Source organism: Anser anser, assembly GCF_964211835.1.
Source record: "Anser anser genome assembly, chromosome: 7".
Taxonomy (NCBI): Eukaryota; Metazoa; Chordata; class Aves; order Anseriformes; family Anatidae; genus Anser; species Anser anser.
In genome coordinates, this window is record NC_139727.1 from 8,134,358 (window position 1) to 8,152,029 (window position 17,672).

Here is a 17,672-nt window from a genome sequence, read left to right on the forward strand (position 1 = left end):
GTTCTTTGCTAGGATGAATGACATCTTCAGCTTGCCGTTCTCAAAATAGAAATGTTAATTAAAAAAAAAAAAAGAACAAGGGTGAAGAGGCATAGAGCTAGGTCAGTGAAAAGAGATTACTTATTAATCAAGAATGTGCAAACTCCTTCTCTTACTACACACACGTGCCCACACACCCCCCATTCTGTAAAGGTTACACAGGCCTTTTTTCCTAGAAGAAGTTTTGGTTTTGTTTGTCATGGAAGAATTCAGATCTTGTGAACGTAAGTATGAAACAATACATAGAGTTTAAAAAAAAAAAAAAAAAAAAACATTTAGTGGGGAGCAAAGATTATGTGATATGAACAGGTAAATAGAAAGGGGCTTGAAAAATCCTTCTTTGAAGGAAATGAAATATATATACTTTTCTACATCTCTTCAGATCCCCTACCTTTTGCTGTATTTTTTAATTTTCATGTTAATTGTCTGTGTCTTGAAGATAAAATATCAGTGAATTCCTTTCTATTTTTTCCTCTTCCTCCCTAAGATGAGGGAGATGGATGTTGGAATGAATTTGAGATTGCATTGTCACCGCAGCAGGGGAGGTGGAGGAGTGTAAAGCCATCAGAATAAGTTGGCTGTGTATTTTAACTACAAATTCTGTCTAGGATGTGCAACCAGAACTCTTATTTCAATCAATGGCAGTAATGTGACTATGTCCAAAGCCAGACCACTACACGTGCTCTTTCTTGTCAGACAATCTAACCGTATCTTGAGAGGACATTGCAGCTGAAAGTGTTTCTTCATTGATTTGTACTGATAGCAAGGGCTTACTTCTTTGCCAGGGAAGGAATATCATTTTGAATTAAGGGAAGTTTGTTAGCTGTGGTTCTGTCCAGGATCCCATCTCATCGTGTTTTCTTACTGACAATGCTGTATTTGAAATGCAGTTTTAAAATACAAAGCTTTGAAACGATGTCTAAAAGCAAACACCTTTTTATTAAAAAGCACAAAAACACAGAAGGATAACTACTGCTCAGAATTGTTTATCTCTGCTCAAATTCTGGAAACACAAGAAAGCTTTTTAAATGAACAAAAGTGCAACTGTTTATAACAACCGTACTGTTACATTCAGCTGTCTTCTGTCTCTGTGTTCAGCTGGCATCTGTATAAAGAAGATTTGATGTAATTATTCTTGGTTATAAGATCAGGATCAATCTTTCCAGGCAAACATCATAGAAAACGTGATGCCCGTTACATTACAGTGAGGAATTCTCAGTTTGATTCATCAAACCATAGAAGGAAGGTGCTACAGCTCTGCAGTTCTTGGAGCAGTTGGCAGTTAATGCAACTTCCATCTGAGTGGTACTTACTGTAGATGTGCTGTAAATATGCAGAAGTTGACTTAGGATTTGCATTCTAAATCCACTGTAATGCTTTACAGGGATACTTTTTTAAATAAATGATACGAAGATACTTTTTTAAAATAAATGATAACTGCAGGGGCATAACTTAATTGGTACCTATTAACTGCCCCTTACAGAGTTCTGGAAAATTTAATGAATAACAAAGTCAGTGAGGACATAGAAATTCCATCTTCTCTACAGTCATGGTGCCCAGATCTGTACAGCCAACTGCAAGAAGAACTAAAAACCAACATAAAATTCTACTACTGTCTTCTTTCTGCCCACCTTATGTCACAGAAGTGCTCTGTACTATGCATGTATGTACATAAAAGTATAGCTATATTAAAAAACTGACAAAACTGACTTCAGGAGCATCACTGCAGGATGTTCAAGTCTTTCCACACGAGATTTATTCTCCACCAGCAGTGTGTCTCACCTTGTTAAATGAACTATTGATAGTGAGGCAAGAACTGAAGAGGACAGAGTGTTATAAGATGATGTGCAGGATAGATATCCAAGTAATTTGTTGTTGTTTAATTTATTCCCAAAATGTTTATCTCGGAGCATGTTTTTCATTAGTGGCAACTAGATTTAAGATACCAGAACTATAATATTTCCATTAACTTTTTTGTTGCCTTTTTAGTTGTTTCATTTATGTCGCACATGAAACTAAAGAATAACAGGACAATTAAACTCAAGCCTTGCAATTCCTTAGTCCATCCTGCTGTTCTAAGGGATCCTGAACTACGTACCTGTTCCTTCCTACATGCTTCTTGAACATTTCCAGTGCTGGGGAAACTACAGCCATGTAATTCCAGAGGTTCATTGGTCTTGCAAGAAAGTTTTGTGTTGTGTTTTGTTGGAATGTATTTTGGTGCATTGTTTTTGGTTTTATTCACTTTTGTAGTGGTGAAAAAAATACAGCTTTCATCTTTGCAGCAGCGTTATTCCGGTGGGCTACTTCAATCTTCTGTAGACTAAACATCCCCAACTTAACAACCTCTCTGTGTACCTCATGTATCTAGCTCCTTGGCTGGTTGGTTTATTAATTAATTTTCTTCTCTTTAGTGGTGGTTGTAACACAGTGTCCAAAACTGGACCCAGTGTTTCAGCTGAGGCCTTAACTGCGCTGAATTGAGTGAATAAATTTCTGCACATCTGGTTTGGAAAAAGGATGAGATATTTGGCAATAGCACGTGCAACAGCGTTGTCAACTTAAGGTTATATCCCACTAGATACTTACCATCAAAAATATCCATAAGAGGGGTTCCTGGAGCAATGGGGATATTTGATGCGGTCTCACTGATGATATTGAGGAGTGACTTGACTTCTGATTCTAGATGCTCCACTGTTTTTATTACCTTCTAATGAAAACAAGGGAGGCAAATGGAGAAGGGGGTAGTCAGAGGGTCAAGTGGAAAGAATCTTACCAAATGTGTTAGTGCAAGAGCAAATCTACTGTCCCATACTACTAATAGCTAATTTAATTTATACTGCGCATTGCAGTTTTAAGTATTTCTTACGTTATACTGTCCTCTAGCGGCACGAAGTACTAGAATTTGGTTTTGCAAGTTGTAGCACCTCTGTAACCTGTAATTTGACTTCTTAGAAGGAGCTTTGTATGAATTTAGTTTTAATTCTCTCTTATTTCTCAGCCACCATCATATCCACAAAAAAAATCTTTGGGGAGGATGAGAGGAGCTGATGGGGTGGAAAGAAGAGGGTTAAGGCTAGAGCTGCAGGAAGTTAACATGGCCATTTGAGAACCAACAGAAGGTGGTTTGGCAGCTATCCAGCTGGGAATAGTTAGCACTGGACGCGTGTCTTGTGGATGTTTAAGACACTGGGGAAAAACATGTAAACATTTCAGCTTTCCTACAATCCCAGTGACAGTTCATTTATTGTTCTGAGTGTCTGCAGGAATGAGCAGAAACTCCTTCGTCAAGCTTTGTCATCTGCAGAATTCACATCTTGTCTTGAATCTTGTCTTACAGAATCAAGAAGGGTCAGTGGCTAGCAACATGGTTCCTCTTTGTTTTCTTTTGTCAAAAGGCTGAGGTAGAGGTCTAGTATAGTCCAGGAACCAATGCAGTAGCACTTACCTCTTCAATAATATCCAAGCGTTCATGGATTGTATCATGTTCGTGACACCAGCTTCCTCTTCCCAAAGTTCCAGGTAACACATTGACAGGTTCTGCAGCAGCTGGAAAAACAGCCACAGTTAAATTAACCGGGGGCTTTTTAATAACAGTGCTTATCTTTCTGACTTCTGCAGTTGTATTTGGCATGCTAAAGAGCATTGTTTATTAAAGAAAATGTATTCTGTACCAGGTAGAAATTGCCCAGTAAATACAGGTGTACCCAACTGCTGTGAATGTCTTGCAGTGGTGCATACATTGTCAAAGTTGTTTGGAAGAACCTGTTTTCATTTGACCTTTTATTTGTTTGTTTGTTGCCTTCGTTTTACACAACCTGTTTTTCTTTCCTGTATAGGGTTAAGTTTATAGACTCAACTCTGTCTCCACAAGTATAAAACCTAAGTGTTGGGAAGATCTCACATATCAGTTCCTCTTAGACTTTCTTCAGAAGCAACTGGCATGGTAAAACTTTGATGAGCAGCTGAGTTTGTCCACTTATGTCCAGAATGGGTTCAAGCTGGTGATTCCGTTGTGGCAGAAGCTTGCCTGTAACAGTCTAATTTTACAATGCGAGGGGAAGCAATAAATGTGTGTACAGCTAGTGCCATTTGCTGACCAAGTCACTCATTTACAATGCTGTATACAAAATCACACGTCTCTTACAGTTACCTGTGTTTATCTCTCAGTACTCATGACTTGTTGCTCGTTGAGCATCTAATTCTGCTGGCTGTATGCCATAAAAGGGCAGTACCTGCTGGTGCCTGTGCTTTAATGGAGCCGATTTCTCTTCTTAGCTTTTGTGCAACATTCAGTAACTTTTGGATTTTAATGCATATGGAACAGTGACAGAGTATTTTAAAACCCACTAGAGTGATAGCATAATTTGCATGATGTTAAGTCCTGTTCTGACATGAGCCCCGAAGAGACTGTAACAATGTGCAGGCAGCAGCAACTCATTCTGTTGCTACTTGCTTGTAATGGAGAAAAACAGAGGAAACTGTGAGCTTGTGTTATAACGAACACTTAAAAACAAGAGGAGCAACTAGTACTGTCTCCAGTAGTGTTGTGTGAGAGCCATGATTTGGATCTGATACAGGACTTCATCACAAGTCTGTGCCAAGAATTTTTGGATGTAGTTATCACATGACAGCAAACACGTTTGTAAGGATTGTAGCCATTGCAGTCTGATAGGATGAGAGGTGTAGTGTGGGCTGGAGTTCTTGAGGGCAGGGAGGAGAACAGTTAAGTGTGACTTTATGTACTATGTGTGCTATTATTTAAAAATTTGTTTGGCAGAGTTTCAGAGAGAATTTTTGATTGTTTATTTGTAGCAAGATTTTTTGTTAGTGGTTTTTGTTTGTTTTTGCATTCACCAGGAGGTGGTGCTGTTAGGACAAAAACCCAAAGATGTAATCTGTCTGTTTAATACTTAGAAAAGACGAAATATGTCACGTACTTCAAAGATAGCTGCATTGCAATTGCCTTTTTTTCCCCTTTTTTGTGTTTTGGGAGTGTTGTTACTTCGTAACTTAGTAGTCAAGTGAACCATGCTGTTTCTAGAAAATTTTACTTATTTACATGTGTGGTTTTTTTTTTCCATCACAGTTGGAATGATATGGGAATGCTGTAATTTTATGTCAGAATTGGATGTTACAAAGCAATGTCCAGTCTTTCTATACAAACTCTGGCTGTTCTGGTAGTAGGATAATAACAAGATAAGCTCTGTTTTACTGTCGGAGATTAATACAATTTCTGCCTTCCCAATATTCCCAGCCTTAGCCCTCAGCATCAAGCCTGATGGCCTTATGCTGAACTACTGCCCATCATGTCAAAGGGAGGACCTTGAATCACAAGGTTGAGTGGGAAGTTTGAGTGAGGGCCAGCAGTGGTTGTATGCATTTGTTTAAGGAGTTTGTGGCCGGCTGTAAGTTACGTGCCAGGCTTGTTTACAGAATCACGGAATCGTCTAGGTTGGAAGAGACCTCCAAGATCATCTAGTCCAACTTCTGTCCTAACACTAACAAGACCTCCACTAAACCATATCACTAAGGGCTACATCTAAACGTCTCTTAAAGACCTCCAGGGATGGCGACTCAACCACCTCCCTGGGCAGTCCATCCCAATGCCTAACAACCCTTTCAGTAAAGAAGTTCTTCCTAACATCTAACCTAAACCTCCCCTGGCGCAACTTTAGCCCATTCCCCCTCGTCCTGTCACCAGGCACGTGGGAGAATAGACCAACCCCCACCTCGCTACAGCCTCCTTTAAGGTACCTGTAGAGAGTGATGAGGTCTCCCCTGAGCCTCCTCTTCTCCAGACTGAACAACCCCAGCTCCCGCAGCCGCTCCTCGTAAGACTTGTTCTCCAGACCCCTCACCAGCTTCGTTGCCCTTCTCTGGACTCGCTTGAGCACCTCCATGTCCTTCTTGTAGCGAGGGGCCCAAAACTGAACACAGTACTCGAGGTGCGGCCTCACCAGAGCCGAGTACAGGGGGACAATCACCTCCCTAGCCCTGCTGGCCACACTGCTTCTTATACAAGCCAGGATGCTGTTGGCCTTCTTGGCCACCTGAGCACACTGCTGGCTCATATTCAGCCAACTATCAACCAATACTCCCAGGTCCTTCTCTGCCAGGCAGCTTTCCAACCACTCATCTCCCAGCCTGTAGCTCTGCTTGGGGTTGTTGCGCCCCAGGTGCAGGACCCGGCACTTGGCCTTGTTGAACTTCATACAGTTGACCTCAGCCCATAGGTCCAGCCTATCCAGATCCTCCTGCAGAGCCTTCCTGCCCTCGAGCAGATCGACACACGCACCTAACTTGGTGTCGTCTGCAAACTTACTGAGGGTGCACTCGATCCCCTCATCCAGGTCATCGATAAAGATAATGAAGAGGACCGGCCCCAGCACTGAGCCCTGGGGGACTCCACTAGTAACTGGCCTCCACCTGGATTTGGCTCCATTCACCACAACTCTTTGGGCCCGGCCATCCAGCCAGTTTCTAACCCAGCGAAGCGTACGCCAGTCCAAGCCACGAGCAGCCAGTTTCTTGAGGAGAATGTTGTGGGGAACTGTGTCAAAAGCCTTACTGAGGTCAAGGTAAACCACATCCACAGCCTTTCCCTCATCCACCAAGCGCGTCACTTGGTCATAGAAGGAGATCAGGTTCGTCAAGCAGGACCTGCCTTTCATAAACCCGTGCTGACTGGGCCTGATCGCCTGGTTGCCCTGCAAGTGCCGCGTGATGACACTCAAGATAATCTGCTCCATGAGCTTCCCTGGCACTGATGTCAAACTGACAGGCCTATAGTTCCCCGGGTCTACCCTCCGGCCCTTCTTGTAGATGGGCGTCACGTTTGCTAGCTGCCAGTTGACTGGGACCTCCCCTGATAGCCAGGACTGCCAATAAATGATGGAAAGCAGCTTGGCCAGCTCCTCCGCCAGGTCGCTCAGTACCCTCGGGTGGATCCCATCCGGCCCCATCGACTTGCGTACATCCAAGTGCTGTAGCAGGTCACCAACCATTTCCTCATGGATAGTGAGGCAGTTTAGTTTGTTTCAGTTTTGTTTCAGTTTAGTTTTTCCCTAAAAATGGAAAATACATGAGAGTCACTGTTGGCTAGCATGAGTCAGTGTTGACCACTTCTCTTTCTCTGACCATGCATCTTATATCATGCTGGTCCTTAAAAGAAAACCCAGAGCTCTGCCTTTGGAGAAGCAGAAGTCACTGTTTGTCCTGCCCGAATTGGACTCTGAGCCCAGAGGCTCTCTGACCTTTCCAAACTGGCATGGTGGGCATGCCTGTTGGCACTGTGCAGGGACTCCTTTTACCTTTTTCCTGACACAGGACCTTGAATCTTATAAGCGACTCTTTGAAGCAGAAACAATATGATGATCTTACCCAAAATGCCACTTTATTCCTTGCCTCAGCTTAGCCCTTTTGTGCGAAAGAGTTTTCTGTTCTGCACAAACCACAGCATCATGCTGTGAGGCCTGATTGCTACTCTAAGCAGATGTACACAGAAGGAGAGGTTCAGTACGATGGATGACTCATTTATTCGAAGCAGGACATGCTGGGATAGGTATATAAAGCCGATTTAAGGCTGTTGCATCTCACAGTGAGGTTTGCAAAACACTATACAGTATTGTGTATGCATGCACACCGAGAGAACTCAGGAAAGAAGCTGCCGTGAAATGCAGGTCTTGGTAGTGCTTGGTTTTTTGGTGTAATTCGTTCCTCTCCTCCGGTGCGGAAAGAGACAGCTTTCCGGCATTGAGGGTGCATTGCTGCTTTATAAGCTGCAACGGGCTTGGTGAAGGAGGAGGAAATGTCTCATCCTGGTTTGATAGGGCATCTTAGCAGAACCCCAGAACTGGTGCTGTGACTGAAAAAAACCTGACAGATGGTCTAGGCCTCAGTGTCTCAGGAAACATCCGAAAGCAGTTGTTAGTGAGTGATAAGAGTTAGGACGATGTCTGTTTTGAAACCAAAATGTTTCTAGTTCCCAGATTGCGTGACACGGAGCTCTCTGGGGGCAGACCCAGAAGAAAACCTGTCAGCGAGGTCCTGCATCTCCCTGTCTGGTCAGTGACTTTCACACAGGAGCGGAGGCGCCCCGGTGCTTGTGGTTGCCCCCTCACTACCACACTAGAACAGGGCGCTTTGGGAGGGAGGGAGTGATTGGTGCCACTGGCTGGGCAGCCACTGCTTTGGTCAGTGTAGTTTTTAGTTTTATTCTGTTTTCAGAGCTTTGGCTTGAGGCTTTGGCTGCTAGAAACCTGATTATTACCTTGTTAACCCACAGCCTTTATCTCTGGGATGGGCTGTTCACAGGACACATCCGGTCCCTTGTAAATATGGCATGCAACTGGGTCACTGTGGTCAGGCAGTTCATCCTAAGCAACAATTTTCATGAGCTCAAAGAGAATCACATGCTGCTTATGAGTGTTGCCCTTCTCTGTATTGCAACTGGTGAAAGAAAATGACATGGTCTGACTTTGGTGCTGACCACCTCTGGCAGCATCTTTACCAATATAATAATAGCAGTCATCTTGTAAAAGGAGCAAAGTATGGAAGGCTGCGGGCCGTGTAAACAAATCAGTAATGGCCTGTTAGGGTACCTCCTTTTCCTTACTCTCTTGCTGCTGAAGAAACATTTTAAAAACATTAATTAGACTTCTTTCTTGCCTATGTGTCAAAGCACGTGCGCAACCCAACAAAACTTTTATGGTCAATTTTAAAGCTAACAACTTTTAAAGGTAAACTTTTCTTTGTATGCTGTATAAAATACATATTTAAGATGTATGGTTATTTCAATTTCTGGAAGCTTGAGCAAGTATGCATGCTTATAGAACGAATGTGGGATTTTGGGCAATTTTCTAGGAGACATATTTCCATGTCCTGAATATATCTTTTGAAACTTCATGGATTACTTTGGACAGATATTTGTTGTAATATTTCAGTATTTTGGAGAGAACATTACCTTTCAGTTAAGTCCTCATCTGGAAATTGCCACTTGATGCTTCCTGCAAGTGATATGCGTCGTTCAATTCTTAAAGTCCACACTACTTAATACATAGGTGGCTATTTTACATCCAGAGTAAGGGCTCACTCATCCAAGATAGCAAAATGACCCTTATTTTATACAAGGATTAATTTTTTATTTTATTTATGTTACCTGTCATCTAGAAATTTTGACATACTTTGTGCCTTGTGCCTTTCCTACTCTGATTAAGTCCTATATGTGGGGTTGATGGTGCCCATAGAAGCTGGGTAGTTCTACTGCCCTGCACTGTCATACAGTCAGAAACCAGCAGATGGAGCAGAGAAATTGAGAATCTCCAAGTTAGATGTAAGGGTACCAGGAGATACAAGAAGTGCTTTTGTGTCTAGAAGTTTAAGCAGGACCTTCTTACGCAAGAAGTCTCCTGTTGGGTGGAAGGAAGTGAAGTGGCTGTGTCATTTCCTCTTGTGTGTGTGAACTTCTTCGTATAATAGTTACCTGCCAGTACCTGAATTCTAGATATACACATACACCTGCTCTTCCACTAAATATAAAAGTGCGTATACAAAGGCTGAATAGGCTTATTATTTGTTTTATAGATCTATCTAGGTATACAGATATGTGTCTATTTGTCCATATATTATGCGAATATATAGAAATATGGACATCTTGTTGAGGTTAGTGTCAAGATTCAGAGGGTGATGTTAACTTTCACTTGACTAATAAAAGTTATTACAGGATAGCTTTTGTGCTCCCCTCTATCTAGTCCCAGACCATTAGCGCTACATATAAGAAAACTCTTGTCCCCATACCTGCGTCACAAAGACACCTGATAGGAAAAATAAATAAATACATAAAACATTACATGGTTGAAAGCTAGAACAAGACAATTCAGGCTAAGATGCACATTTTTAAAAGCCAATGAATCGGTTTAGCAATTGAAGTGCCTCCTGCATTACTTGTACTAAGTATCCTTCCTAATGATGCATTAGAGGTCAAACCAAAGTTGCAGGCTTGCTGTAGAAATTACTGGGTTGGGTTCTTTGGGCTGTGTTATGGAGAAGGTCAGGCTAAGTGATCATAATGTTCCCTTTTGGTCTTAAATTCTATAAAATCCCTTTTGCATCATGCTATGACCAGTGTGATTTTGAAAGTTAACTGAGAGTTCATGTTGTGCTCAGTAGGGAGGGAGATGTAAAACAAAGTGGACCACAAGCCAAATGAAAGACAAATGGGACTGAAACAGGAACCAGATGGCAAATGAAGAAACCTGAAATCATGTGATAGAGGAAAGCAAATAAAAGAATATTTTTAACTGTTGAAGAAAACATACTATGGTCTCTGTTCTTGTTTTTACTACCTTAGGTTTAGCAGTATCGTTTCATTTCTGTAGCACATACCATGAAGTGGTGAGATAGTTTTTAAGAAGAAAATGAAGGTGATAGTAATGGATTTATGTTCCAATAGTAAAAAATTCATCAACTTGAGTACATTTGGCGTACCACATAACTAGTTGGTGAAGAATACAATGGACCTCTGAAGGGATTTGCTGATCCTCGCTTAAATTATTCCTTATCTAAATATAGCGTTGGACTCAACTTTAAAGTGTGTATATAAATTTGAAATGTTAGTTCAAGAAATCACACAGTTTACAAAAATGGCGAATATAACTTGTAGCTGAGTACAGAAAAAGTTCAGTTGCAAATATCTATCAGTGTTTGGTGCTTTCAGACCCAAGTCCATTTTAACACAAGACTTAGTCATATTTAATTTGGGGGACTAATTCCAATCATGTCAACCCTTAATTAGATATGGAAGTAGTGGATTAACTTGCTGTGCCACTTAGTGGTTTCATTACCGCCAATGTGCCCAAATTCATTTTAAGTTGTATTATATATAATATAATCTGTATTAAATTTTATTGTTAGGGTGCCAAAGATTAATTGATCTGGATAGAATGTGTTGTATTGGAAATGCTGATTGTCTTCAAGCTCTTACATGCTTGGGAGCTTATCTGTAACTGGACATAGAAGATTTTAAAGGCTGTGATCCTAAAACACTGCCTAATGCTTAGCTGTGATTTAGACACTTTTGAGCCCCTTTCTAGAGTTTAAATTACATGCTTAAAAATAAAGGGTGTCTTGTCTTCAGTGATTGCAATAAAGACTGCAAAAAACATAGTATGTAAAAAATCATTTCTTAGCTTCTTTTATTCTGTCATACGTTGCTATGCTTCACTCTGGAGGCAACTGCAGGATTTTGTTTCTTTGCTTATATATCCATACAAAAATATGTGTTTGTATGTGTATATATGTACACACACCTTTATTAGGCTGTAGCTTTTATGGCAGAACCACACTGAAAATTCCATACAGTGCAAACGTGGGGAATGTCTATAATAGGAGATGGAAGGTAGGCATTGAATATTGGACAGGCAATTGAAAGTAGAAAGCTCTTCTGGAATGGATTATTATTATTTTTAATCTTTTCAACAATGTACAAAGTTTCGATGCCTGATCAGGGATTAAGCTGTAATCTGTACGTTCACTATATACCTGTGTACTTAAACCTCTTTCTGAATACCAAGTCTTGGGAAGAATCCAAACATGGTATGAAATCCAAGGGATTCTTCTGGTATCAAATATTCATGAGCCTCTTATAATAACAGAACATTCTGAAATAAGTCTCTTCCATGAAAATAATTATTTTTAATATTGAATTTGGAAACTGAATAGCCACATCAAAAGTCAGAATCCAAATTTGCAGGTTTATACTCTGTTTATCAAGATATAGAATATGCCACTATAAATGTTATTTCAGATCCTAGATCAGTTATGGTTGAAATTAATTCTTTTTTCCCTGAAAGAAAAGTACCAAAAAGGAAATACCATGCATTGTGGAATATATTGCATTGGTGAAGATGGTCAGGATATTAGTCTACCACTTTTCTAACCTGTCTGCCCATCAACTTACATGTGAAGTGTCATGTTGTGACTTCTTCTGGTCCTAACGTGCCTCACTTAGTGTGTGAAATACTCAAAATGAGAGGTGGGAATTGGCAGAAATTATAGCTGGTTAAGAGATGGCTGCCGTGTATTACTGTATGAAACTATTTCCTTTTGGTGAAGTTTTTACTATTGTGATTCTCATTTCACGTGGGATCTTCAGCTCTCACTTGCGCAGCAGCGGAGACTGACAGAGAGTATACAAAACCAGGGATAACCGTGTGCTAGTAGTGCATGCTCTTTGTTTCAGGCTCAGCAAAATCGGCTATGGCTGTTTGCCAGAAGCAAAAGTACTACTTGAAAAACTACTTTTCTTCTGTGTTACTGTACTAGTAATTGTAAGAAACACTTAAGTTTTGTATATTTTTATTTAAAGGAAGGAAGATGACAATAAAAAGTTCCCATGCTGTTTTCAAATATGTTTCCAACATGCCGATCTTTTGAACAAGCAGCCAGGGAATATCTTCTTGTGCTTGCTGCTACAGTGGAAAATGACTACAGGAAATCAGAGTGAAAAGAGAAATGAGCCTATGTAATTTGCAGGTAGGTTACTCTAATTCATTCTGTAGCATAGGAGAGGATACCCTAACGTTTTGGGTTGCAAACAAAAGTCTGCCTTTATTACGCATTATTTATGTATGTATATATGTTTGTTTTGGAAATTAAGACGAAGTGTTAGATGTGAATAGCTAGCAGCCATATAGGAGATAGCTGTGTATGGAGAAGAGTATGAGCTGTTTTAGGAAGAAGAGGAGTTGTGTTGAAGCATATGTTAAGAATGTAAGTTATGTAGAATGAGTGAGCTTAAGTCCTGTTTCAGAATGGAGTAGGTGAGATATGTGAATATTTGATGCTACCATAAATTTCAAGATGACCATTGGTATCTGGGGATAAAGAGTTCTTCAAATTTACGAGGATGTGGCTTTTGGTCTGTGTGTAGTAATAGGAGCTATGATCATGGGGAGCGAGGTGTGAGGTGAGCCTGCAACTTATTAGTCAGCTCTGTGGCTGTGTAGTTTGCATATGAGTAAATTATGGCAGTAGAAAGAAATATGATAGTACAATGAAAGACAATCCTTGTAGTTTTGTCCTAATACTTAAAAAAATCCTAGGAATGTGACCAAAGCTGTGTTCTCTTGTGGCAAACAGTTCACGTGTACTGCAACAGCTCAGGAAGTAGAATAGTGATAGATACACAAGCATACCAGTTCCCAGCATTTGTGGCCAAGACCAACAACTGTCTCATGCAGAGCAGATCAGCTGAATTTATAAATACAGCTGGTACAGATGAACAGCAGGAGTCCTGTATTTCCAGACCCCTGGCTTCCTTGGAGTTTGATAATAACCTTTGATTTACACATGGAGTCCAGATAACTCAATACATAACTTTTTTAACTAAATATAACAAAACACAGGGTTTTGCAGATATGTAAAATCTGTGTAAGGGCTCACTTGTACACTGAACCCCTATATTCAGGTGCCTCATGTTCTCAAGAAACACATCTACGTCTGGGCACACTTTAATGTGACAAACTTTTTCTTCTTCCTTGTTGGAGCTCAGAGATGGGTGTTTACAAAGACTTATCTTTGAATTGGAGATGGTAATGGCTGTAGTTTTGCACAAGTACAGAAAATACAAGTGATGTGGGGTGTAGATTAAACTATCAGTGGTTTATTAATAAATATATATATACACATAAGTCCGATTTCAGATGGTACCTCTCATAAGTTTTACTGTGGATTTAATTACAAAATACAGTAGTTTAATCTCTTGGAGCCAAAATACTTGCTATGAGAAAGCAAGCAGTCAATTCTGGGAAAAAAGGTTCTGAAGGTGTATTTTTTTTTCTCTGAAGTTTCTAGTCAATAGTCTACCTCGGATTGCTGTATATCTCCTTTACAATAGCCCTTTTCACTCCAGAAGATCCCAGATGTTCTGAAAAGTCATACTATGTTAGCTGAATGAAGAAAAAACATTATCTTATATTTGGTTTACTTTTACTTACAGTTAAAACCAAATGAATTTCTGCTGTTTAAAAACAAATCACACCACAGTGTGGAGTATTGAGCAGTGCCTCCCCTCAAGCTCTCCTGTTGCTCTCCCCAGTAGCATGCTCAGTATTTGGTTTGCTCATCTAAATGGAGCACGTCATGGGGCCCAGCCTGTTTACCTGATTGTCAAATAATTGTTTACCCAAGGACTCCAGGTCACCTCTCCGCCATGCATAAACACATGGGAGAGACTGTGCTGTTGGAGTGTTGCACCCTCACAACAATTTGCCCAGAGCTTTTCATAAGAATGCAAACATGTTTAAATGGGGCAGGTATCGAATGGTCCAGTGCCTCTGGCTATGTTAAATGCTATGTTTGAGCAGCAGCGGCACCCCACAAACTACCCTACCAACAACAGCAAGGAATAAAAAGTTACAGCCATTAACTAGGAGCGTGTGATTAATCCAAAAGGGAATCCATGCTAGCCCCTCATCTTGAGTTGTTTGAAGTCAGAGCTCTGTGAATATGAAATTGTTTCTACTAATGGCTGAATTAAAACATAAACTCTACTTTACCCATCCTCAAAGCATTTTTAAGAGGAACTGTTGCCAAACAGAACAGGAAAAAACAATGGATGAATCATGGGGGTGGTGGAGAGCGGGCAGGGGAAGGATCTGTAATGAAATCAAAAGTCAGATTCCCCATCTCAAAGGTAGCAAAGGGAGAACAGGGATGCCTTTTTTTTAAGCCTGTCAGCTAGCCAGGATACTCACCTGGCTGTGACAGACACAAATTCAAATCCTTCCTCAGTGTGACTTGAAGAAAAGTGACTTGAATATGGTCCAGGGCCAGTATGGACTGTAGATTCCCACCTCCCAAGAAAATATCCCCTTTCTGCCTCTTTTGGCAAGAGCTGTTCTGAGATGGGGTTCTTTCTTCTTCTTCTTCTTTTTTTTTTTTTTTTAAACTCTTTTGATTCTTTTCCATCTTACACAAAATACTCTGCTGAGACAATGAAAATGATTCCATAACTGAGTAGCTACCACCTGGCATAACACTGGGTAGTCGTCTCCACTGCAGTTGATATTCAAATACTGTTTTATTTGGCTCAAGTTTTACTTGAGCTTGCTAATGATTTCAGCTTAGACCAAATGACATTTTTGGGGAATAAACAAAACCAGTTTTCCAGCAGTTTTCATGGGGTGAAAACAAGTCAGAGTGCCCTTGCTGGGACTGATAGCTCAGTTCATCACTGTTAAATGTTACAAAACCAGCTGCGTGGGAAGGAGACGGGGCACGGAAGGGTGACTGGGGCTTTGGGGAAAAGGGACTAACAGTTTTTTGGGAAATGTTTTGATTGTAATGGAAACTCACTACCCTGCCATGAAATACAAACATTGTATGTTGTCAAGAAGTCTGAGCAGAGGGAAAATGATGCGGGGCCTCAGCTAGCAGAAAACACATAATACAAACAGGCTGCGTAGCCAGGTTTGTGGTAACAGAGGGACTATAAACCTTGAACTAGCTAAAGAGAATAGCTTTCAGTCACACCATCAGCTGCACTGTGATTACAGGTTAGTCTAGTGCCAGACCTGCTGTTAATGAAAGTAAAATTTAGATGCCAGTTTATCAGAAGCTGTCTTTTTATACTTCTTAGTCGTAAGGTATTTGAAGAAGGTGTTATTTGTCTCAAAAATCTCAGGAATAAGTAATACAAAGCCGTAGAGAAAAAAAATACAGTACTGTTAACAGCAGCTCTATAAAGAAGGGTTTGTAGAAAGGAAAACGTTTCTCCATTCACCTTGAACTTTGATCTCATTTCTGAGTGGATTAGTGTTCATGTTATTAAGGCTCCAAAGCAGTAATTATGGAGTGGCAGGGCACTGGATGCAGCACATGAATGTGGCTCTGATTTTCTCAAAATACAATGATAGTCTCCCATGAGTAGTGAAACACCTCTAACGGTGCAGTATGCCTTCAGGATGGACTTGAGTAGCACAACATCGGAGTTTTTTTTCTGTTAAAAAACAATATTCCCACAGAATTCGGACATATACCTGTTTCACCTTCATGTAAAACCTATACAGGTGGCAATTCTGTATCTCCCCCCCACCAACCCGACGCAAAGGCTTTTACCGTGCCACGGTTTCTGCTTGAGAAGCGTGGAATCACTCACCTAAAAGATCCCGCTCCTGCAGGACTACAATAAACGCCAACGCCCAGATGAAAAGCATGGTTTCAAAGCCTCCACACTCTGTCGTAGTCCTGGTGGAGAGCACGGCAGGCTCCCTCTCCGGCTTTACATAGACTCCTCTGTCCGTCCTGCCGTTCGTGCTGATGTTTAGCCAGAGCTAGGAGGAAATACGTTCAGGCTGAGCCAAGATTCTTAGGCTGTGCTTTTTCTCTTCCCTCCTTTTAAAAAACACCCTTCCAGCTCCACAAAAAGTCCAGTTACCCAGGCAAGCTGGCAGTGGTCCAAACTGCCCAAAGTTTTTACCCTTATATTTATTTATGCAGCCTACAACTGGAATGTGCTGAAGAGCTTTGAATCCTGTAAATGCAGCAAATAGGGCTACAGAAGAAGTGAGAGAAGAGGAAGGGGTTTTGGGTGTTTCTTTCCCTAGGGCGGGGAAAGCAGGAGTACTGAAAAACAGTATCTTTAGTGTAGTGAAAAAAAAGTGTTTTTTTCATTATGTGTTCCTTTTTAAGACTGCGAAAAAACCTCTTCTGGGCAGGTAAAAGTCCTGCTGGTTTGAGTGTGGCAGCACTGTGGGAGGCAGTAACTGTGGTGCCTTGTGTTCAGAAAGCATCGTAGGAGCTCTGGATGAGACTTCTGAGCTCTTCTCAGTTGGGAAGGTGTTTGAAATAGGTTACACTTGGTAACATTATGTGCAAAAATAGCATTACCTGCTAAAATGATAATGTGATTGATTTTGAGCAGGGTCCTAATTAAATGTTAACTGTTTGTCTTGAGAGTTTGTAGGTGTTGACTGATAAGTATTAATGTATGACATGAGGTGGTGTGTGGAGCTAGACCTCCGATCCCAAGTCCGCCACAAGTTCCTCGTACAGCCTTGGTCATGCCTCCCAGTTTGCAGATCATTAGTTTATACTTTTGAAGGAAAATTAACGATCCTTTAACCAATCTTAAAACAAACAACAACAAACATGACTAATAATTATTTTGTCAATTTTGTTGCGGTGTTTGAGTAAAAAACACATTTCTATGAAAATTCTTATATTTTAGCAAGGAATAGTTATCACAGAGCAAGTTAGGAATTAATTGCAAAGCTTGTATACGACAAAGGGCTGAACATACTGACGTGGTAGGCTGTGAATTCTGAAGTGAGAGGTTATCGTGCTTTGCCTGTGACAATGTCTGTTCTGAGGCTGCTGGAGAAGTGGAAGTAATCAAACAGACTCAGGAAATGCAAATGCTGTCCTGGTGATTTCTTTACAACTGTGATGCGCACCTGCAGGAGTGAGAGCCCTGTGTAACACTTCGGAGACAGGAGATTCGGGGGCAGAAGAAGAACATTTTAAAATAGTTGATTTCTGTTTTCTGAATGTGTTTGTCCATTAACTTTGCCTTTACACTAAATACATTTCTCAAGCAGAATCATCTGTTGCAAATGAAGCCAGTTCATGGA

General features: G+C 40.8%; 2 protein-coding genes across 8 annotated transcripts in view; one reads left to right on the forward strand and one right to left on the reverse strand.

Annotated features, from left to right (window-relative positions):
* Positions 1-959: 959 nt before the first annotated feature.
* PLAC9 (placenta associated 9) lies at positions 960-16,606 on the reverse strand. 3 transcript variants are annotated; one of them, XM_083843911.1, is made up of 5 exons: positions 16,520-16,582; positions 16,199-16,373; positions 3,488-3,588; positions 2,629-2,749; positions 960-1,144 (listed from the first exon to the last, which is right to left on the reverse strand). In XM_083843911.1, exons 2-5 carry the CDS (start codon positions 16,254-16,256, stop codon positions 1,134-1,136), a joined length of 291 nt encoding a protein of 96 aa, XP_083700037.1. In that variant the 5' UTR covers positions 16,257-16,373; positions 16,520-16,582; the 3' UTR covers positions 960-1,133. The 3 variants fall into 3 exon arrangements, with proteins under 3 accessions (XP_083700037.1, XP_083700036.1, XP_083700035.1); XM_083843910.1 differs by having other exon boundaries at positions 16,199-16,606; XM_083843909.1 differs by having other exon boundaries at positions 1,059-1,362; positions 16,199-16,606.
* Positions 6,523-17,672, forward strand: part of LOC310902372 (L-threonine ammonia-lyase-like) — a 54,634-nt gene continuing 43,484 nt past the window's right edge. For 4 of the 5 annotated variants that reach the window (XM_083843802.1, XM_083843806.1, XM_083843807.1 and 1 more), the window contains exon 1: positions 6,530-12,573. The gene's annotated coding sequence lies outside the window, so the exon portion shown is untranslated. Of the gene's footprint in view, positions 12,574-17,672 lie in introns of all 5 variants that reach the window. The other variant, XM_083843819.1, reaches the window with a different exon arrangement.